This window comes from Neurospora crassa, linkage group IV, assembly GCF_000182925.2.
Source record: "Neurospora crassa OR74A linkage group IV, whole genome shotgun sequence".
Classification (NCBI taxonomy): domain Eukaryota; kingdom Fungi; phylum Ascomycota; class Sordariomycetes; order Sordariales; family Sordariaceae; genus Neurospora; species Neurospora crassa.
In genome coordinates this window covers 56,862-77,073 of record NC_026504.1, presented here as the reverse complement: position 1 = coordinate 77,073, position 20,212 = coordinate 56,862, and the positions used below count along the sequence as shown (strand labels likewise).

Genomic DNA, 20,212 nt, shown 5'->3' with positions numbered 1-20,212 from the left:
TTTCATTGGCGAATGGCGACATCACGAGCGGATCGGTAATTGACCACATCGACAATGTACCTTATGTTGGTTTGACTTTTATCACGTACTCCTCCCCGTCCTGCCCCTCCTTGAGAGGTATTCTCCGCAGCTAGGCCCTCCTTGATTCCCCTTTAGCCGACTTCTCTTGATCCCAACCAACCACGCGAATCCTGTCCAACCGAGACAACGAGTCTGGGGATAATGGGTAACCCCGCAGTCTAAAAAGTTCCCATCCCGTAGCCAACTCGATACATCGACGCGACGTGGAAAGACCCAATAGAAAACGAGATGGATTGCGGGGAAGTTGGCAAGTACCGGTTCGCGGGGGAAACTAGGAAATACAACAAGGAAGGGTAGAGGTATGGAGCATGGAAAAATCACAACACCATGGTCACCATCACAACGTCCAGTGTGGTTGCTCAGTGGGGGATGGCTGCACATGGTCGCCTCTCCACGACCCCCAGTGTTCCCCCACGTATCGGTCCCACGTATCCCACGTATCCCCCAATTCCCCAACCTCCCCACGCCAAGTTCATCCACTTTGCTAACTTGTGTAGCCGAGACCAGGGACTCCATGCCGAAGACCATGTCCAGCCCAAGGTTGCAATTTTCACGTGGGATGAATCGTGAACCTCGGACGAGAAAGAAGAAAGAACGAGGAACAAATTACACCCCGTACTGTCGACGACGAAGACGACCATGTCAAAGTAAACAATCACCATTGTGGTGTCAGCAAATCGGACACAGCAAGTCCACACACGGATCCAACCCAAGTCCTACCCATAAGCGTGCTCCCAGACAACGTCGTTATCACCATGTCGTCCGATACAGACGCATCTCTGGACAAAACCGTCCTAGCCGTTTCCTTCGCCTCCGCCGTCCTCTACCTCTTTCAAGTCCGCTCCAGCCCCTCGTACTCGCGCACGCTCGTCAAGACCTCTTCCACCGCCTTGCTCTCCTACCTCTCTCACCTTCTCGGCGGCCCCCAATTTCTTACTGGCGCTCTAGCTCTCAGCTCCCTCGGCGATGCCTTCCTTGCTTGGGATGGTGACCTAGCCTCCCTTTGTGGTCTGTCCAGCTTCTTGGTTGCTCATGTCCTCTACATCTTGTTGTTTCTGCAGCCGCAACATGCTGCTGGGTTCCAAAATTTATTGATGGCAAGATGGCGCACCGCAACGGCTGGCGGATTGGCACTTTTGGTCCCTGTCATGATCGCCACATTGATGCCCAAAGTTGGCAACCCATTCAGAGTACCGGTGATGGTGTACTCGCTTACCATTTGTGTGATGGCCCTGACGGCGCTGACATTGGAAAATGGAAGGGTGATTGTGGGAACCACCATGTTCACGGCGTCGGATTCGATCCTTGCGGCGGACAAGTTCCTGGTGCCTGAGACAACGGGGTATAGAGGCTGGATGCGGAGAGCCGCTTGGGTGTTGTACTATGGAGGGCAGGCATTGATCACGCTGGGATTTGTTGAGCCGGCGTGGTAGGGCACGTCCGGTGACTACACGGCGGTCACGCTTATGGTGGACAGCGTGTTATAACCCGGCTTTCGACTGTAAGCTAAAGTCTGGCTCAAGCCTCAAGCCTCTAGTGTCAGCTTTCAGCACTTGGCTACTAGGGTTGGGGGTAGTGAATGATGCTATCGACGACATTACAAATGGTTCTCGGATCCTGGAAGGACAAGGCCAGGACCTCAGCTTCGGCACAACAGAACGAAACAGCCAAGTCAACATCGCGGATTTAACAGAAGGCAGCTCTCTACCCGAACAGCCATTGTCCCGGAAATCAACATCATTTTAAGGCTAACTCTTCGCATCCCTATTGTTTCCCTCCATCCTTTGGACCTATTCATTGTCTCGAACATAGGCATCCTGCTGGTTCTTTACGGGCTTGTACAACAAATAGTCAAACTTGGCCTCTGCCGCCAACCCGTTTAGGTCTGAGGCAGCCACCCCGACAAAGGCACCCGTAAAGCTGCCATGCTGCTGATGTCCACCACACTCATCCGAAACAATGCTGGCATCGAACACGGGTCCAATCTTCTTCAGCTCTTCATCACCGCTGTCCAACACCGCATAATAGAACTGCAACTGATTGCCCCGGATCGTCAAAGCAAGCTTCACCTTACCCTCGTTCGGGATCTGGACGTATGGAACGTATGGGGTGTTGAGGTTTCCAATCGGCCATGACGCTTCAGACGACATGATGAGCAATTCTCGCTGGCCATCCGAGTGAGCTGTGACGGTCAAGTAGAAGAAGTTGTACCGGCAGTAGTACGCAGTCAAACCAGCAAACTGCCTCTCGTCGGTCGGGGAAAAGTCGATGACGGTCTCGGCATCGTAGCTGAAGTGCTCCTGTCTCCTGGCCACCAATGCCTGCTCGAACCAACTGCCAATGGCTTCCCGACCGATCAGCGTCAACTTGCCGTCCTTGACGTTGAAGATGCGCTCCGTTTCCGGCGTTCTCAGCCACTGGAAATCCTTGTGCAACCCATCCTTGAAGGTATACCTCTTCTCCTCCCAGTACTTGCTCTCATCCCTCTCCCCCAGCAAGTCCACCCAGAGACTCGGCACCGGTCCGTTCTTGACATACAGCCAATCGTCCTTCCAATAACACTCCTGGATTGCCGTCTCACGTCCCAGCACACACCTCCTGAGCTGCGTTGTCGGCCGTCCCGTCAAATGAACCAAATACGTTCTTCCATCCTCTATCTCCACGATGTCGCCATGTCCGGCCCTCTGCAGCGCGGCTCTCGGATGGTCCTTACTCGTCAACACGTGCTTCTCCGGATGCGTCTTATACGGTCCCCAGATATCCTTGCTCCTCGCCAGCGTACAAGCATGCTCATACCCAGTCCCGCCCTCTGCAATCAGAAGGTAATACCACCCATTACGTTTATACACATGGGGTGCCTCGGCCAGTGCCAGCTCCGTGCCCTGATAAACATTCTTCCTCTCTCCCACGAGTTTCTTCGTCTTAGCATCCCACTCTTGGACCGCAATCCCTGCAAACAGAAGCGGCCTCCGCCTGTGATCCCACAGCATATTCACAAAGTACTTCTTGCCGCTATCCGGGTCATGGAACAGACTCGGGTCAAAACCAGAGCTGTTGACGTACACCGGATCGGACCATTCCCCATCAATCTTATCCGCCCAGACGATAAAGTTGTGTGCGTCTTTGAAGCTGCCATCCTTCCTCTTGACGTCTGTGTACACGAGCCAAAACTTGTCGCCGTCATGTGAGAGACAGGGGGCCCAGACACCGCACGAGTCCGGGTCGCCACGCATGTCCAGTTGGGACTTGCGGTTGAGCGGGCGCGTGAGGAGCGTCCAGTTGGCGAGATCCGTCGAGTGGTGGATTTGTACGCCTGGGTACCATTCAAAGGTTGAGGTGGCAATGTAGTAATCCTGTCCGACACGGAGGACGGAGGGGTCTGGATTGAAGCCGGGGAGGATGGGGTTCTTGACGAGGGGCATGGTGGGCGATGTTCAAGTTGCTGCTTACAGTCGACAGTCGAAGATGGTTACTGGGCTATAACTCCGAAGAGCTTACCTAGAAGCTTGCAGAAGGGGACGAGTGTCTTCTTATACTGTCATGTTTGTCATGTTCATCGGTTGATGTCACCTCTCTAGGACCCCCAGGTGGGGTTGAAGGATGGAAGAAGTCCGGGTAAAACGCAGACCACCGGGCAATTTAGCCGGACTGAGCTGTCACACGCATGCACTGCGCGATCGACGACGCTGCCAAGATGTGACATTGCGGGATGCACGGTGCGGGGGATTCCCAGGCACTCCCGTCCAGGATCGGAACTCGGAAAGCGGGTAAGTATGTGCATTCCTTGATCCTTTGTTCGGTCTATGTACACCCCGAACTTGAGGTCTACGTCTATCATCTGCATGCGCTCAGATTTTGTGGCCTTCCCTCTCATGAAAGTTCTTGTGCCCTCGGTCCTGCATCCCCATGCAACTCGTTTGGTCTCGCGTCGGGGTCCAGTTCGAACCGGTAAGCATGACTTGAGAGTTCGGTGGGCGGGGTGTATACCTCTGTTGCTGCCGAATGGACCGGAAGCTCCTTGTGCTGTCCGTAGGGTTCATAGAAGCCTTGTGGTGGTGGTGAGGGTGACGGCTCTTGGACGGGAAGTTCAGCCGATGATAACGCGCCTGCGGAGTTCTTTTTCTTGTTCCTCCTTCTCCAAAACAACCAACCACCGATGACTCCTAGCACGACGACGCAACCCCCCACGATACCCCCTACGATAGGTCCGGTCTTGGACTTGCTGGACTCGCCCTTGCTTTTATCAGTGTTGCCATCCGAGGAATCACTGCCGCCGCCGCCGGATGATGGTTTGTCTGATGAACTTGGCTCATCCAAATTTGTAAAGTTCACAGGCGTCGCCAGGAACATCTTCTTTACATCATCCGAGTCCCACTGGACTTTGTCAAGACCCCTACAATCGATCAGCATGGCACTCATGCCTACCCAAGACGAAAATCTCACTCACCCATCTTTGTACCACTTCTCAATCACTTCAGCCGGTCTGTACTCGGCAGCCTCCGTATCATAGCTTCCATTGCTCTTCCAAGCCATGGTGGTCATATCAAAGATGCCCAGTCCGAGCGGTAACGGGTCCTTACTTTGCCAGATTGCCGGCCACCCATCCTTCTCGTTCTGCCCACCTATCACCAACAGTTGACGATTGCCTACCACAGCGCAAGTTCCGTGAGAATGAACACCATTTGAACGGTCGTCGACGCGGAACCAGACAAATCCGGGAAGGGAAAGAACGTATAAGTCATCGTAGGACTCGGTGAACCCAGCATCAGCGCCGCCGTAGACGAAGCTGTTGAATAGATGTCAGCACTGTTGTATTCAGCAAAAGGGTCGTGAATAGGAGGAAAAACGAACATTTCGTGGGTACCGGCTTGGCTTCGAACGCCCGCGACGCAATGGCCCATTCTGGAAGTTGGCGGTGTGCCTGTCGTTGTCTGCGAGTACCACTTCTTCGTCTGTGCGTCAAAGAAGGTCATGTTGTTGAAGTCAAGGAGGAGATCCGGGCGGGTGATCCCCCGCGAGTCGCCCTTTCGCGTCGCGTCCAGGATGAAGACCCCCCCTCCGAACACCATGACCACTCCGTTTTTACCGTCCTCCCCAAGTCCATCAACGAAGTGCGCCCTTCCGTCCTCCAACGCCTGGCCTTTCGGGAGGAACCCGACCTCGGTATAATTGGTCCACGTTTCCGTCGCAAAGTCATACTCCACCATCCCCGGAATCCTCAGTCCCGGGCCTGACGTGATGTTCGCATCCGGATCGGTGCCAGGCGTCATGATTCCCCCGATCGACCATCCCCTTCCACCTCCTGCCGCATACGCCATACTCGCCGTCAGATTCAATCCTCGCAAAACCTCCGGATTACTGGCCTGTTCAACCGTCCACGCTCCCCCGCCCTGCCCATCGACAGTAAACTTCCAAATTCCGCGGTCCTTCCTCACATCCTTGACCGTTTCTTTCCACGATACTTGGCCACCGTAGATGTAAAACCCTTGATCTTTACCATCTGAAGATTTCCAGGGCCAGAGAGCGTGGTTGTTAAAAACAGGAGGTCGATCGCCATCGGGAAATGTATGGGATTGGAAGGGGGCGTTGCGGGTGTCCCAAGAGGTGGAGAGATCAATTGATAAGACGGAGGAGATGCCAGTGGCAGGGTGGTCGTCGGGGGGAAGGGCGTTCTCGCCGGTTCCATATTGGGAGATTTCGCCGCCGGAGAGGTAGAGGTGGGAGCCAATGACCGCTGCTGTTGATGGGAGAAGAGATAGGCACGTTAGTCGTGAGAGAAGGGAATGAAAGGAAGGAATGTCGAGGAAGGAAGAAAGCGGTATCATGAAGGGGAAACTTACCGCGCTCATAACCACGCCGAATGAAGTTCGAATCGGAAGGCGTATCGGCGTTTTGCCCATTGACAGGAAGGGGCCATTGAAGTAGAGCAACAAGGGGCAAAAGTGTCAATGTCTGCCGCAGCGGGAGGAGCGTTGACAGAAACATCATGGTGACGTCGGACGCGGCTCTCACACGCAGCATGAACTATCGACCGTGGAACGGTTCACGACAAAGGCCCATCATCAAGGGTGAACCCAGGAGAGAAAGTTCAAAGGAAAAAGAGAAGTTGAAAACCAAGAGGGAATGGCAGATGGTGGAGACATTCTTGTTCCCTGTCCGCTTTCTGCCATCTACCAGCGAACTAAAAGAGGGCACATGGTTCGATATGACCATTATCAGCCAGGGGGTCGTTTTCGACCCTGGGTTAGGTAGCATCTTTGCTGTACATCCACATCTCCAGCCACCATCATCTTATCATTCTTACAACATGTCAACGGGCAATTCTGGCACACGTCTGGTCTGCACGGTTCTTCCAAGCTCTTTCGACGAGAAGGCTTCCTATTCCGGTCTGGATTGGCACCAAAGCAGCCAAAAGGGCCCCCAAATGCTGCGCCAAGGTTGGCGATGCCATCAAACGGATCTTTGACGGAGCTGAAGCTGTGCAAGGCTGGCGCCAGCTGGACCAATCAGCTCATAATGAGCTGCTGATCTCTAAGCGAGTCGGCCGGGGTTGGGGGAGTAAGCCCTAAGCAGCAGCTTCGGCAATCGGCAGGCAGGGAGGTGGTGTGCTAAATTGTCCGGTCACACTCACACCAAACTTGCCTCTACATCTCCAGAGAATGCCCGTACTATCTTTTACATCACCTAGCGGGCAAGTGACAAGGACGAGAACTTGGGTAAGCACTAGGTACGTGCGACGTTGGCGGTCGGGTACGACGTGAGGAGACCAGTGAGATGCCAAGGGGTTGCATGGTGAGGAGCGATTCGGCGATAAGACGAGAGCTTGAAGTTAAGGGCTGGGATGGTATGATGTTCTTACACAAGGAAAAGATGGTCTTTGGGGTGATATGGGCAATGTGGACAAGGGTATATCATGAGACTGACAGTAACGTCGCGATGACAGGTTTGGTAAGGAAGGCATTGGGGGAGATAACATCATAACGCCAAGCTTGAAGCTTCGCTGATAAAGCACATCTAGCTGCGACTACGCGAGACGCCGAAGCGAAGAATGGTCATCCCAGTCCCTCCCGAGTTTCCAGAGTTTGAGGACTCACGGTGTCAAGCCTTACGCAGCCAACTCTGCTCAAGGGCCAGGCATTTGTGCTCCCGCACCAATATTGTGCTCACCAAATGTAGAGGTACCTTCCGGCATATCCAGTTCGAAGTCATGGTGTCCGTCTGGGATTTTAGTAGCTGGGACATTGGCTCCTTAAGGTCGTCTAAACTCGAAGGAAGCAGTCTCTTCTTGTAACTCCTCCTCTTATAGGCAAAGGAACTTCCGCAGATATCAAGCAAAATGACACAATAAGCGACTGCACAGCCAGCAATGAGGCCTGTGCTGCGTTTCTGGGAGTTCTGAGTCGGATCGTCCTTCTTAGACCTTGAAGTCTGCTCGTCCGCATATGTTGCAAACGTGAGATTGGTAGATGAGAATAAAACTTTCACATTATTCAAGGACAACTACATGTTTGTGTAATGTCTGCAATGGGGTCATCAGTCAACTTTTCAGGAAGGTCCCATTTGTTCACTGAGGCAACCGCTTACCGAGCCCCATGCCAGTCTTCAACTGCTTGAGGTGATCGATACGCATTAGCATCCGCGTCATAGCTTCCGTTTCTATCACTGACACTGACCACACAAATGGAAGGTACGCCGAAGAAACACCCAGCCCTGAAAAAGACGGAAGCAATGCAAGGGTGGGTAGTGCTCATCGAAGCTCCCCCTCATTCAGCTTGGTTGGTACTGCTATTGGTAGTTTTAACCCTTGCACTAAAATAAGGGGTACCAAACACCTTCCCCCAGGGCTGCTTCGCTAAGACGTAGGAGTGACTGGCCTATGCATCTACAATTGGTTTACCAGGTAGAAGTGCTGGTCCTTCTTCTACTGCTCGATCCCGTGTGAACTTGATCTTGAAATGGTATGGCGTCAAGTCATCAAAGCACGGAATTTACCTATTCAAACCGAACATGACTGCGGTATGTAAGCGAGCCTTCACCTGGTTCAAACTCCATTTCAACACCTGTGAACAATGATCTGTATTTCCAGGGTCTGACTAAATACATAGATGACCCAGCTCGCCCAAGTACGCCCCTACCCAATGGACAGGCGTCCCTAACCTAATCCATCTCAACTTAGTCGGACCAAGCATGGACGCTGTGCCTTCGTTCTTGCCCCGACTTGATTGTCGAGTCCTAGTCCGCCCATGTCATAGTCGACTTTACTTCTTGGCTCCCGAAGAGGCTCCAGATCCAGTGCTGGACTGGTTGGAACCCGAGGTGCCGCTAGAGAAACCCGAACCCCCGGATGTCTGCGAAGAGGACCATCTGTCTCCGGCCGACTGGGCACGAGCTGCGAAGCCTCCAGAGCTCATGTCACCGCCGCCCTTGGCCTGTTACCATTTTGTTAGATCTGACTGGAAATTATTGAACATTATTGGTGTATATGACTGACCTGTGAAGACTGGATTCGCGATGAATCGGACTTTGTCATCTCGCTTTTGGGCATTTTGGTGGATGGAGCTGTATATCAAGCAGCTGAGGTTGGAAAGATGATGCTCGTGTGTTATTTGAGGGTGTTAAAGTGGACGGAGTGGATGTAGTAGGTAGTGAGCTTGTTGACTGAAGAAGAAGAAGAAGAGGATGAGAGTGAGAGAAGGGAACTCCTGCGGTGCCGGATGGGGTTTATATACACGAGATGAGAGTCATAGTCTAACTGCGGATTGAGAATGCATTTATGTTTGGCTCAACCAAGCGAATGTTCACGTCACTCACCCCTCACCATCTCAGATGACGTGTGCATAGTTTGAGTTGATATGATTAATTTACTCATGTATTGGAAGATGCTTTCAACATGGAGGGATTTGACCGTGCTTGGTTGGCTGAAGAAGTTTGCACTTGGGCGGTTGGCTACATGTTTGCATTCAGCTGGCTGGGCCTCCCGCTCCCATCCAGTCAAATACATGGTGTGCTGCGCAAACAATGGACGAAATTGACTTGCACCCGAACACTCATCGCCAAACTGGGCGTCTCAGAACACTGACTGGACTTGCCGGGCTCCTTCGCAACCAATATATACGTGAGGTAATCTTATCGTCCCTCAACAACTATCTTACCTTTCTGCCATTGTTGGTATATGTTGTAGGTCGACAGAACCACATCATTATAGTAAAGCAACTCATGTACAGGATATTGGAGGCTGGAGCTAACGCGATACCTACCTAGGTAGGTATGGAACCGATTGTACGAGAAGCAAGGTCCTTCAAGGCAACACATGCGGAGAGCTTCGATCAGACTCTCGTGCCTTAGTGGCGAGCCTTTCAGCGCGCTGTCAAAAGACTCCTACGTCACAAGAACGAACAAAACAGCCAAAAATATCATTGCCGGTCGAGGATACCGTACGAGCCTGATGCACGGGCTCGGCTTGGCCTGCAAGAGGCCCTCAGCCTGAGGGGCTCGGGAGGGTAACACCAGAACACATACCTGGAGGTAGGTGGGGAGATTGGCAGACGACAAGACGATATAGGTGACTGATGAGGAAACTCACAGCGTGCAAAGAAGGGGGATCGTCAAGATGACTTCTCTCTCGATGGAGAGTATACCTCTATGCTCTTTAGGAGGCGGGGAGCCGACGTGACAAACATCTTCGTCCAGTACGGGTCTACGGACAAGGCACGTGCACCAAAAGAACGGCCAACATCATCGGGGGCGGCAGGCATGAAGCCGGGTATGTTGACGGATCCAGGTTCTCCATGCCGGTTGTCCGGGCCAGAATGGCCATTGACATGGATTCATAATACAAATGGGGTTGATTTCTTCCATTCGAATACGTATTCCTGAACTCGTTTGATGCTGGTCACGCTCAGACATGGCGGCTCGTCTCTACGACAGTGGTGGCGAGAAGGTCACTACACGCGCCAGTTTCCGCCCATTATGAAACAGAAGGTGTTGGTGACTGCCCTGGGGACAGAATCGTCGGTCACGAACATCACGTAGGCTAAGTTGACGGCGAGAGGTAAGCTAAAAGTGCATTAACGTAAAGGATTTTCATCTATTAGACTCATATTACACGTATCCACGTTTCCAAGACACTCGTACAAAGGGTCAGACCCGCTCACATGCGATTCCTGCTTCCCTCATAGAGGTACCTTCAGAGCGCCGCGTCCCGAGCATCACAAAACTTTCAAGGCAGCGACCAGCCAGAGTGGTTGAGGTCTTTTCGCAGTCACTAGCAGTGACGAGAGTGACGGACTCAATGGCGCCTGCGATCCTGGTCGCAAGTACGGGCCTTGAACAGAGTGGCAGAGTCAAGGACGGTGTTGTTGTTGCTGGCGACGAAATCGTGAGTCAAGTGGGTGCAGTTGTGGAAGGTCAGGCGGCTCCAGCCGTAGGTGGCGTTGGACGTGTCAAGGCCGAAGCGGCTGTAGGGCTGACGGGGGCTATCGAGGGAGTCGAGGCCGTCGTAGTGGCCAGCGGCGCCGTTGGTGATGTACCAGGGGGAGGAGGGATTCTCCAGCTCGTTGGGATCAATCTTGCCATCGGCGATTGGTGCCAGGCGCTCGTAGATGTGCGAATGGCCCGACAGCACCAGGTCAACGTTGTACTTAAGCAGCAACGGCTCGAAGACGTCCTTGCACGTGGGGCAGGTATCACCGGTGTTGCTGAGGTAGAAGGCACGGTGGCCGGCCACAACGACCCACGGAGTCTTGGAGCGGTCAACGGCCGCCAGATCGGCTTCAAGCCAGTTGGTCTGCGCGTTCATGGTGGCATTGACCGGGTCAACACCGGTGAAGCCCTCAGATCCGCCAGTCTGGTCGGGGCCGATGAAACCATGGCCCAGGTCGGTCTCGGTATCGAGCTGGATGAAGTGCACCATACCGTGGTCGAAGCTGTACCAGAAGTTACCGGTACCGCCGGAGACGTCGCTAGGCATGCGGAAGTGGTTCTTGAAGCCGGTGAAGTTGGTCTGGCCCATCATGCAGATACTGCTGTCGTACGTGATGTTGTGCACCTTGTCCGTGGTGCCAGCATTGTCACAGTTGGCCTCGTGGTTACCGGGGCCCACCATGTACGGCTTGCGGGCGGTGATGGGCATCATTTCGTCATAGAACTCGTTCAGGATGGACTCGTACACGGCGGCGCCTCCCTGAATGGTTGTGTTGGGCAGGAAGCCATGGATCTCTTCCTTGAGCCAGTAGTCGGCGTAGGCAATGTCGCCGGCATGCCAGAGGAAGTCGAAGTTGTCGATGTTGGCTTCCAGCGAGTCGATGGTGTTCTTCTCCCCTGGCTGAAGAATGTTGGTGCTCGCCACGCCAGTGCCCGCAGATGTGGTCAGGCCCTTGCTACCCATGGTACCGAGGTCGACGACGACGGCGACCGAGAAGGGGGTGTTGTCGCCAGCCTCACGGCTCGTCGTAAAGTTGAAGACGTCGGTCGTGCTGTTCATGAGCTGCAGCGGCTTGTAGAAGTAAGTCGTATCGGGGCGAAGGCCGCTGATCAGCACGTGGTTGTTGTAGGTCTGCGAAGTGGGATACGTGACGGAGACGTCGGAGGTCGCAATCTTGTCCAGACGGTCCCGCGAGAGGCCCCACTGGACAGAAGGGTTCTTGACGACATCGAAGGTGTTCCAGCTGACCATCATGCCGTTGTCGCCGTGGTAGGCAAGGCGGACCTGGGAGTTCATGGTGTAGGCAGTCGCCGTGGCCGCAGCCACGAGTAGGTCGCTGAACCTCATTGTTGTAAAACGACGCGGGAAGAATGGTTCGTAGTTGGATTCCTAGGTGCTCTCCATGTCCAGTCCCCATCCGGAGGTGATGGCACTGCTTTTATACGCGTCGACATTCTCGACATTCTCGACTATTTTGAATCGGTAGTCCACAACACGTGCGTCGGTCCGACTGGATGCATCTACCGAAAGGCGGACAATGGCTGGCATGTGGTCTTGAAGACGAGCCATATTGGTTGAGTGAGGTGGTGGAGTTTAGCCTCCTGTTTCCTCTACCACCTAGCCGAGAGGTACGACCCTAGCTGTCAAAGGCGGCATTAGTCAACAGACATGGCGAACTTTAGGCAACCGCCTAATGCAGGTCCGGCGAGCGGTTTTTTTGTTGTTGCAGGAAATTGGAAATTGGAAGAGTTGACTCGACGGGGAGAGTGACGTCGTGGATATAGTTTTTGAAAACCAATTGGCAAGCTCAACCAACTCACGTGTGATGCTTCCGCAACTAAAGGTCCTGGCAATGGTCCACACCATGTCCAGGACTACTCCTGCTGTGAGGGCGTGATGGGTGATGGTGTCTTCGGAAATGGACGGTCGGGAATAGTTCTGGATGCTGCCGTGGGTGTTGGAAGATGCCCTGCAGTTCCAGTGGTCAGACCACCCTGCATTCCATTCTAGGTTGACTTCTCACGCTCACCGCCAAGAAGATTTCCAACCAACCAAATGTCGCGCGTCCGGCTCCGTAAAGCCTGAGTGGCCCACTGCATTTAGTAGGTGCGCACACGGACCACATCTTTCCAACCTTCATTCCCGAAGGCGACTCGTGTAGATCCCGTCCCGACTTGGCTGCCATACACTCACCAGTGACCACTGCATCTCCCCTTGCATTTCAGAACTCGGCACATCTAGATCAATCGAACTGCCGCGTCTCGGGCAGTCATGGCTCTGTCTTAGCTCATATGGAAAGCCTCCTTCTGAAGATCAGGTACCCGTCATCTTGGAAAGAACCTAGAGGGACCTACCTACACGTACCAACCTTTTTCCAAACACTGCCCAATATCGTCATGTCCGCCATTTGAATCTTCTTGACATTTGGAACATGATTCACGCACGATGGTCTCTCACCACTCCTTCGCGTTGCTAGCTCAAGCAGCGACCACGGCACTGTCAACCCCATTGAATTTTGGTGACCTCTAGGGTCAGGTATCATCCCGATGCTAAGGGCCTGCGAAGTGATGATCATGTCAGTTCCGGGGAACGCAGGATAGGTATCGCGGAGAGCTCCCCGTGTTGCGGGATTTGGGAGCCTGCCGGGAGTTAACCATCTCCTACTGCCAACTTCTACCATGTACCTTACCTAAAGTTTACACCTATCACGATTGGGCCCGGATCATGTCTCGGAAGGCACACTATGGAAAATCACACGCTTTGCTGTAAATTCACTACTCTAATAAATGCATTCTATCGCTCATGTCCCTCCTTAAAACATACCGCCTGACCTTCTCGTCATCAAGCTCTGGGTGTTGCACCAGCCCTTAAGACCGATGACACCCCAGTCGTGGCCCATACCGGACTGCTTGAAGCCACCAAAGGGCACGTTAGGCGCCAGGTCCTGGTGGGTGTTGATCCAGAGACTGCCAGCCTCCAGCCTCCTGGCGATCCTCTCCGCCTTCTCCAAGTCCTTGCTCCAGACAGAGGCACCCAATCCCATGTCGGTGTTGTTGGCCATCCTGACCACCTCGTCCTCACCACCGACCCACTTCACGACGGGCACAATAGGGCCAAAGGGCTCCTCCTGCACGATCCTGGAGTTCTCAGGCGGGTTGTCGATGATGGTAGGCTTGAAGTAGTATCCCTTCTTCGCGCCCGCCTCGGCCTCGACCTCGCCACCAATAACAGGCTTGAGGCCCTCCTTCTCAATCGAGCTAAATAGTTCCTTAACCTTCTCGAACTGCATCGCGTTCTGGACAGGAGGGAAGAAGGCGCCCTCGGTGTCTTCGGACCCGCCGAACTTGAACGTCTTGACGACCTCGACCATCTTGGCCAGGAACTGATCGTAGATCTTCTCGTGGACGAATAGTCTCTTGATGTCAACGCAGACTTGGCCAGCGTTGTTGAAGCAGCCGAGAGCAACCTTGGGCACGACCTCGTCCAGGTTGACATCGTCGCAAACGATAGCGGCGTCATTGCCGCCCAGCTCGAGCGTCACGCGCTTGAGAGTGCTGGCGCACGCAGCCATGACCTTCTTGCCCGTCGGCGTGCTGCCGGTGAAGGAGATCTTGCGGATATCGGGGTGAGCAGTCAACCAGGGACCCAAGTCCTCCTCGCCAGACAAAGCCTGGACAACACCAGGGGGGAAGATCTTGGCGGCCAGCTCAACGAGCTTCAGCGCCGTGTTGGGCGTGTAGGGCGAAGGCTTCCAGATGAAGGCGTTTCCAGCCAACACGGCGGGTCCCATCTTGCCGAGACCCAAGAAGAAGGGGTAGTTGAAGGGGACGATACCGACACCGACACCAAGGGGAGTGTACCGAATCTTGGTGAGCTTCTCCTCGTTATCCTCAATCACCTCGTCGTCCAACCTCAGCTGCGCCGTCCCCTTCAAGTGCTTGACAGCAAAGTCAACCTCGAACTGCGCCGCCGTGGGGGGCTTGCCCTCAAGCGCAAGCAGAGAGGCAAAGTCCATAAAGTTGGCCATGATGGCATCCGCAAAGGTGTTGAGGAGCGCGGCACGCTTCTCAATAGGGGTGTCACGCCACGAGGGGAAGGCAGCCTTGGCGGCCGAGACAGCGGCGTCGACATCGGCCTTTGTGGAGACGGGGACGGCAGGAAGGGGGGCCAAGGTGGACGGGTTGACGGCGGCCCGGGTGGTGGGGGTTGACTTCAACTCATTGTTGATGATGTTGTAGAAGTTCTGGAGATGCGTTAGTACAAGGTGGCTCAGTTGTGGGAGTGTGAGAGGCAGAACAAGGCAGTGAAGGGGGAGAGAGAGGACATACGGTAAAGTCAATCTTGTAGTCTGTGGTAGAAGCCATATTGAATGTGGTGATGGTGTCTCTTGGGAAAACTGAGATGAGGATGGATGGGAGAAAGATGAGTGAGAAGATGGTAGAGCATCCAAAAGTCAGAATATCAGGGTCCCTTTCTTATCCTTTTATATGTATGTCACCACCCAAGCTTGCCGCCCCACGGGGGACATCCTTACATCCAGTCCAGGACACGTTTTCCCATCACGGTGCCTGGCTCAACGGTTGCCACTGTTGAGCGGGGGAATCGTGATTCTGCGGGCGGTGTTGTCAAACTGTTGTGCTAGCGGCGCAAGGGTTTGTAACGGTGAACGCTAAGCGGTGACATGCGCACATGGTAAGTGGAACGTGGGAGAAAGCGGTGACAGTTTCCAACAAAATTAGCATACGGCAAGCTTGAAGAAGCCGATGAACCTCGGACTGGCCATTCCTGTCGTCTTGAAGAGCTTTGGAGGCGGCCGCATGGTTCCGCACGCGGAACTAATGAATATCAAGCGGGTCCGGTGGGCACAACGGCCTATTTTATAATGCCATTTATTGGATGGTTCGCTTGGGTTCTTCAATAAAACAGGGATTGCAACGGGCGTGCATAAGGTTGAGGTGGGGATTGTTGAGCCCCTTGAACCCCTCTGCCCCTCTCGGCCCCTGAAGATAAGGGTTGAAGAACGACGTGGCGATCTGTAAACAAAGCGAGAGAGCTGAGAGGTGAGGTCGGGGGATACACGTGTAATTGGTAGGGACGCTGGCCAAGACGAGACGTCCGGTGTCACTGACGGGGGAACCCCTAGTCAGATCAGCATTGTAACCCTTTCCTGGGGATGGCTGGGCATGAATGAGCATCCTCGGCCGCGTGGATATCGGACAAGGGGGGGTGGATAACGGCTCGAGGTCTGAGAAAGAGGTCGTGAAAGTGTCAATGCCATAATGCTACACATTCGGTGTAATGCATGCGGAAGAGTAAACATGAAGGTAAGTAAAGGTATAGACAGTTTTCATAACCAAGGCGGCATCTACGCTCGCCAGCTAATGCCAAGGAAGAATCTCTATCTAAGGTATGGGTTTCAAGGAAAAGAACCACCAAAGCCCAACCACAAAAAAAATACATACCTCTAAGAAGATCTAACGCTCCCTCTGGTATCTTGCATTTGTCGATCAGTCATTACGCATAGTTCACCAAACCAAGCAAGGAGACAAGTAGCAAAATCACAAGGCGGGGAGTCGGCACCCTCACCGCACCCGAATCCTTACCACCCTTACCACTGTTCGGATCAACACCAGTGGACTGTCTCCCGAGGTACCAAGCCCCAATATCTGTCAATTCGCCGTCACGGTTCAACATGGCAGCATTAGGGCCAACATTGGACACATCGGAGCGGAAAGCACCGAAAAGGGAGTATCTCTCGACAAAGTCCAGCCGGTCCAAGTATTCTGCTGACGTTGTGTAGAAGGCTTGGGTCTCTTGTAGGTTGGCATTGGCGAGATTGTACTCTGTGATCCACATGGACTTGTTGGGAAAGCTGTGCAGTTAGGAGGTCAGCCTGTGCTCGCGGAGAGGTAGAAACGAAGAGGCGGGAGAAAGGAGTTGACCTACGCAGCAGAATATTCTCCCATATGACTAGCCAGCCCCTCGAAATTGCCATACCAGTGGATGGGGACAAAGTCGAAGGTGCAGTTCTTGGTCTTTTCATCCTCGCTGATCAGACCAGAACAAGCCTCTAGAAACTTTTGTGTCCACTCCATGCCCGCGGGAGCACCCGTACAAGCCGGTAGCCCTACTCTTAGTGCCTTGTAATCCTCCTGCAACGGCACAATGTTGTTCACCCACACCTGGGCGGCCACCTCGGGGTCAATGTCGCTACCGCCATACTGCCCGGGTCCATCAGGCTCGTTGAACGTTAGGATGTGGGTGACATTGACGCCGCGGTCGTCGATCAAGGTCTTGATGGTATTGTAGAAGGACTTGTCACTGATGTCGGAGGGAGCGCCCCAGAGCATGGGGACAAACTCAAAGTCTGATTGGGACACATTCGAGTAGATTTGGGAAGGCAGCGGTTTGTAGTTATAGTACCATGTCAAGTCGGTGGGAGGGGCAGTCCAAATGTAGGCGTCGTCCGGGAAGGTCGAGTTAGGAGTGAAGACCAGGCCGCGCTTGGAGTTGGCGGAAGCGGATGCGACCAAGAGGCCGGCAGCGGCCGCAATGGCTCGGGTAAACATGTCGAGGGCGCGCGGGTGTGGTGAGGATGGAATGGGATGCGATCGAAGGCGTTTTTTTTTTTTTTTTTTTTTTTTTTTTTGGAATTGAAGTCGAAGTTGTTGGGATTGAACTTGTTCGCAATCAGCGGTGTTGCTGACGACTCGACAGACGCGACGCCGGAGATCTGACGGATAGTTACTTGGACCAGCTTTACGAAGGTCGTATCGACGGGAGCCAGCCTTGTTCTCGCTGGATGTCGTGGGACCTGAAGGTGGAAGCAAGCTGGGATCTGGAAGTCTAAATGTCATCAGGTCAGCAAGAAGAGAGCGGCCATGAAAGATTTTTATTTTTTCTTCCTTCATGACGGTCGCCGAGCCTCGTATTTGCCACTTTGCAACCGCCCAGTCAGGCGCGTCGACAGCGCCCAGAGAAACATTTCCGTCCCGATGTGGAAATTCGATGGCGTCTGCGGGCTGACGGCAAGCGAGCTGAGACGGGAGTGCGGCTAAAGATAAGCAGCCATCGATGGAGGTGCCAGAGACGCCATCTTCAGGTACAGTACTGGAAGCCCCATGACGCCAAGAAGAAAAGAAAAGAAAAAGAAAAGAGGAAGAAGATCAGATGGAAACGAGAAGTGAATCCGTGAACATGGTAATTGGGCTAGGCTGTGTGCGGAAACAACATCCATCGGCTAAAGTAGTGTATTCGTTCGTTGTCAGCCCCAGCCAGACCGTGTCCGCCAGCCACGGTGAGCCACGGTGAGCCACTTGATGACCATGATGTCAGATGGATATCTCGAGACGGTCCCGAATCGCGGTTCTGTCATGGTCAAGAGGTTTTGTCGTTGAAGTGATGTTTGTTCCATCGATGGATCTGACTCTCTGTACTAGAGGTACCTCCTCAAGATGGAAGAGGTCATGATGGTGGTGGTGTTGATTGAACTCCAGTGGAAACTGGAAATACATAGGTAGGATGAACTGCCGAGCGGTGGGGTTGCATGTTTGCCCGCGGCCGTTGCAGTGCCCGACCATCAGTTGAACGATGGTCAGTGCACCTTGGGCGAGGCAGCTGTTAAGGATTGATGTGGCAGTCTGGGAAATCCCCGTCAAACCCATGCGGGGAAATCGGTTCGCCCCGGACATTTGGATGTCTCCAGCGGCAACGAACCCACGACAGGATCTCTTTACCCCAATGTTCCACTAACAGCCAGTAACAATGAAACCCGACCCGACCAAGCGAACCCAAACACCACCAACCCTGACTGACTGGTAACAGACCACTCTCACACCCGACTTCCACTTCCACTTCCCGCTGTGCCTCGGTAAACACAACCCCACTCTTCCGTTCCAGTCGCATTGGATTGTTCCATCAAGTGGAAGATGCCGCCACTACTACTTCCGCCAGCCCATCATGGCCGATCGATCCCTTTTAACCACGACAACAGCCGCGTCTCCGTCTCCGTCTCTGTCACCGTCTGTCGTCTCCTTGCCGTTGTCGATTCCAACTCCCGCCGCCGGATAACCTCACTCGTCTTCCAACCATACCAGCCCATCACCACCAAAACAAACAACAACAACAACAACAACAACAACAACAACAACAACAACAACAGTCACAATGGCCGTCGAACGTCTCGGTTCCATCCTCAAGCACCTGACCCCAGGTACCGCTCTGAGCAACATCACAGCCAAGAACCCCGACGACATTGTCATCACCCTCGCCATCCGCACCCCTCTCACCAAGGCCAAGAAGGGCGGCTTCAAGGACACCTCGCTCGAGTATCTCGCCTATGCCACCCTCAAGGAGGTCAAAGAGCGCTGCAACATGGATCCCGCGCTTGTCGAGGATATTGCCATGGGTAATGTACGGAACCTTGTTTGTCACTGACAGCGTCACATGGACTCGCTTCAGAGGCTAATAATGGCTGTGTGGTTGCAGGTCTCCGATGGCAAGGCCGCCTACAAGCTTCGTGCCGCTGCCCTTGCTGCCGGCTTCCCCAACACCGCTGGTGCCTACTCGCTCAACCGCTTCTGCTCCTCGGGCCTCAAGGCCGTCGCCGACATTGCCCACGCCATCTCGTGCGGCTCCATCGAGGTCGGTATCGCCATGGGCGCCGAGTCCATGAGCGTTGGCGGCGACGCCCTCGAGCAGCCCTTCGACGAGGCCGTTACCTCCCAGTCCCAGGAGTCGGCCGACTGCATGCAGCCCATGGGCTGGACCTCGGAGAACGTCAGTCGTGACTTCGGCATCACCCGCGAGGAAATGGACAAGTACGCCGCCGAGTCCTTCCAGCGTGCCGAGCGCGCCCAAAAGGCCGGCCTCTTCGACGACGAGATCGTCCCCATCAAGACCCGCGTCAAGGACGCTAATGGCGAGTGGAAGGACGTCACCCTCACCAAGGATGAGGGTATCCGCCCCGGCACTACTGCCGAGAGCCTCTCCAAGATCCGCGTTGCCTTCCCCCAGTGGGGTCCCACCACCACGGGCGGTAACGCCTCCCAGGTTACCGATGGCGCCGCTGCTATCTTGCTCATGAAGCGCTCTACCGCCGTCAAGCTCGGCCAGCCCATTCTCGGCAAGTACGTCGGCTCCACCGTTGCTGGTCTGGCTCCTCGCATCATGGGCATCGGCCCCTCCATCGCCATCCCCAAGCTTCTCAACCAGTACGGCCTCACCCTCAACGATGTCGATGTCGTCGAGATCAACGAGGCTTTCGCTTCCATGGCTGTCTACTGCCGTGACAAGCTCCAGCTCGACTGGAACAAGATGAACCCCCGCGGTGGTGCCATTGCCCTCGGCCATCCCCTCGGTGCCACTGGTGCTAGACAGATTGTCACTGGCTTGGCCGAGTGCAGGAAATCGGGCAAGAAGGTTCTGTTGACGAGCATGTGCATTGGTACTGGCATGGGCATGGCTGGTCTTTTCGTCAACGAGCAGTAATCAAACCCAGGGTCTGGACTCTGGATGGGAGTTGGATAGTTGAAAGCGATACCACACACTTCTTCTGTATACATTGGCGGCGCTTGATCTTGTAAAAACATAATAATGACGACATGAATCACACACCTATGCCCATATTACCATTCATATTGCTAATTGTGCTAGAGCTAGTCTAAATCAGAGGCAAGCATACGTTTCCAGACAGTCTGACACTTTCAG

The 20,212-nt window shown here is 54.0% G+C and overlaps 9 protein-coding genes across 10 annotated transcripts; 3 read left to right on the top strand and 6 right to left on the bottom strand.

Moving 5' to 3' along the window:
- The first annotated feature begins 821 nt into the window (after positions 1 to 821).
- Positions 822 to 1,922, top strand: NCU09653 (YhhN family protein). Its single transcript, XM_953626.2, has one exon. It carries the CDS (start codon positions 837 to 839, stop codon positions 1,512 to 1,514), a length of 678 nt encoding a protein of 225 aa, XP_958719.1. The 5' UTR covers positions 822 to 836; the 3' UTR covers positions 1,515 to 1,922.
- Positions 1,749 to 3,666, bottom strand: NCU09652 (beta-xylosidase). Its single transcript, XM_953625.2, has one exon. It carries the CDS (start codon positions 3,501 to 3,503, stop codon positions 1,872 to 1,874), a length of 1,632 nt encoding a protein of 543 aa, XP_958718.1. The 5' UTR covers positions 3,504 to 3,666; the 3' UTR covers positions 1,749 to 1,871.
- A 285-nt stretch (positions 3,667 to 3,951) lies between these two features.
- On the bottom strand, positions 3,952 to 6,069 carry NCU09651 (hypothetical protein; the record flags this gene model as incomplete). Its single annotated transcript, XM_953624.1, has 4 exons — positions 3,952 to 4,474; positions 4,529 to 4,867; positions 4,933 to 5,818; positions 5,922 to 6,069. 4 exons carry the CDS (start codon positions 6,067 to 6,069, stop codon positions 3,952 to 3,954), a joined length of 1,896 nt encoding a protein of 631 aa, XP_958717.1.
- NCU16719 (hypothetical protein) lies at positions 6,068 to 7,424 on the top strand (the record flags this gene model as incomplete). The annotated part of the gene is made up of 1 exon (XM_011396048.1): positions 6,068 to 7,424. The coding sequence occupies one exon, from the start codon at positions 6,068 to 6,070 to the stop codon at positions 6,545 to 6,547; it is 480 nt and encodes a 159-aa protein (XP_011394350.1). The 3' UTR covers positions 6,548 to 7,424.
- A 719-nt stretch (positions 7,425 to 8,143) lies between these two features.
- NCU09650 (hypothetical protein) lies at positions 8,144 to 8,712 on the bottom strand. The gene is made up of 2 exons (XM_953623.2): positions 8,573 to 8,712; positions 8,144 to 8,510 (listed from the first exon to the last, which is right to left on the bottom strand). The coding sequence occupies exons 1-2, from the start codon at positions 8,624 to 8,626 to the stop codon at positions 8,340 to 8,342; spliced, it is 225 nt and encodes a 74-aa protein (XP_958716.1). The 5' UTR covers positions 8,627 to 8,712; the 3' UTR covers positions 8,144 to 8,339.
- A 1,415-nt stretch (positions 8,713 to 10,127) lies between these two features.
- NCU09649 lies at positions 10,128 to 12,458 on the bottom strand. 2 transcript variants are annotated; one of them, XM_011396022.1, is made up of 2 exons: positions 12,325 to 12,458; positions 10,132 to 12,144 (listed from the first exon to the last, which is right to left on the bottom strand). In XM_011396022.1, the coding sequence occupies exon 2, from the start codon at positions 11,849 to 11,851 to the stop codon at positions 10,370 to 10,372; it is 1,482 nt and encodes a 493-aa protein (XP_011394324.1). In that variant the 5' UTR covers positions 11,852 to 12,144; positions 12,325 to 12,458; the 3' UTR covers positions 10,132 to 10,369. The 2 variants fall into 2 exon arrangements, with proteins under 2 accessions (XP_011394323.1, XP_011394324.1); XM_011396021.1 differs by having other exon boundaries at positions 10,128 to 12,458.
- Positions 12,459 to 12,741: 283 nt separating this feature from the next.
- On the bottom strand, positions 12,742 to 15,358 carry NCU09648 (aldehyde dehydrogenase). The gene is made up of 2 exons (XM_953621.3): positions 14,833 to 15,358; positions 12,742 to 14,747 (listed from the first exon to the last, which is right to left on the bottom strand). The coding sequence occupies exons 1-2, from the start codon at positions 14,866 to 14,868 to the stop codon at positions 13,317 to 13,319; spliced, it is 1,467 nt and encodes a 488-aa protein (XP_958714.3). The 5' UTR covers positions 14,869 to 15,358; the 3' UTR covers positions 12,742 to 13,316.
- Positions 15,359 to 15,762: 404 nt separating this feature from the next.
- Positions 15,763 to 17,960, bottom strand: NCU09647 (hypothetical protein). The gene is made up of 2 exons (XM_953620.2): positions 16,451 to 17,960; positions 15,763 to 16,376 (listed from the first exon to the last, which is right to left on the bottom strand). The coding sequence occupies exons 1-2, from the start codon at positions 17,413 to 17,415 to the stop codon at positions 16,019 to 16,021; spliced, it is 1,323 nt and encodes a 440-aa protein (XP_958713.2). The 5' UTR covers positions 17,416 to 17,960; the 3' UTR covers positions 15,763 to 16,018.
- A 398-nt stretch (positions 17,961 to 18,358) lies between these two features.
- Positions 18,359 to 20,197, top strand: NCU09646 (3-ketoacyl-CoA thiolase). The gene is made up of 2 exons (XM_953619.3): positions 18,359 to 18,916; positions 18,992 to 20,197. Exons 1-2 carry the CDS (start codon positions 18,671 to 18,673, stop codon positions 19,991 to 19,993), a joined length of 1,248 nt encoding a protein of 415 aa, XP_958712.1. The 5' UTR covers positions 18,359 to 18,670; the 3' UTR covers positions 19,994 to 20,197.
- The last annotated feature ends 15 nt before the right edge of the window (positions 20,198 to 20,212 follow it).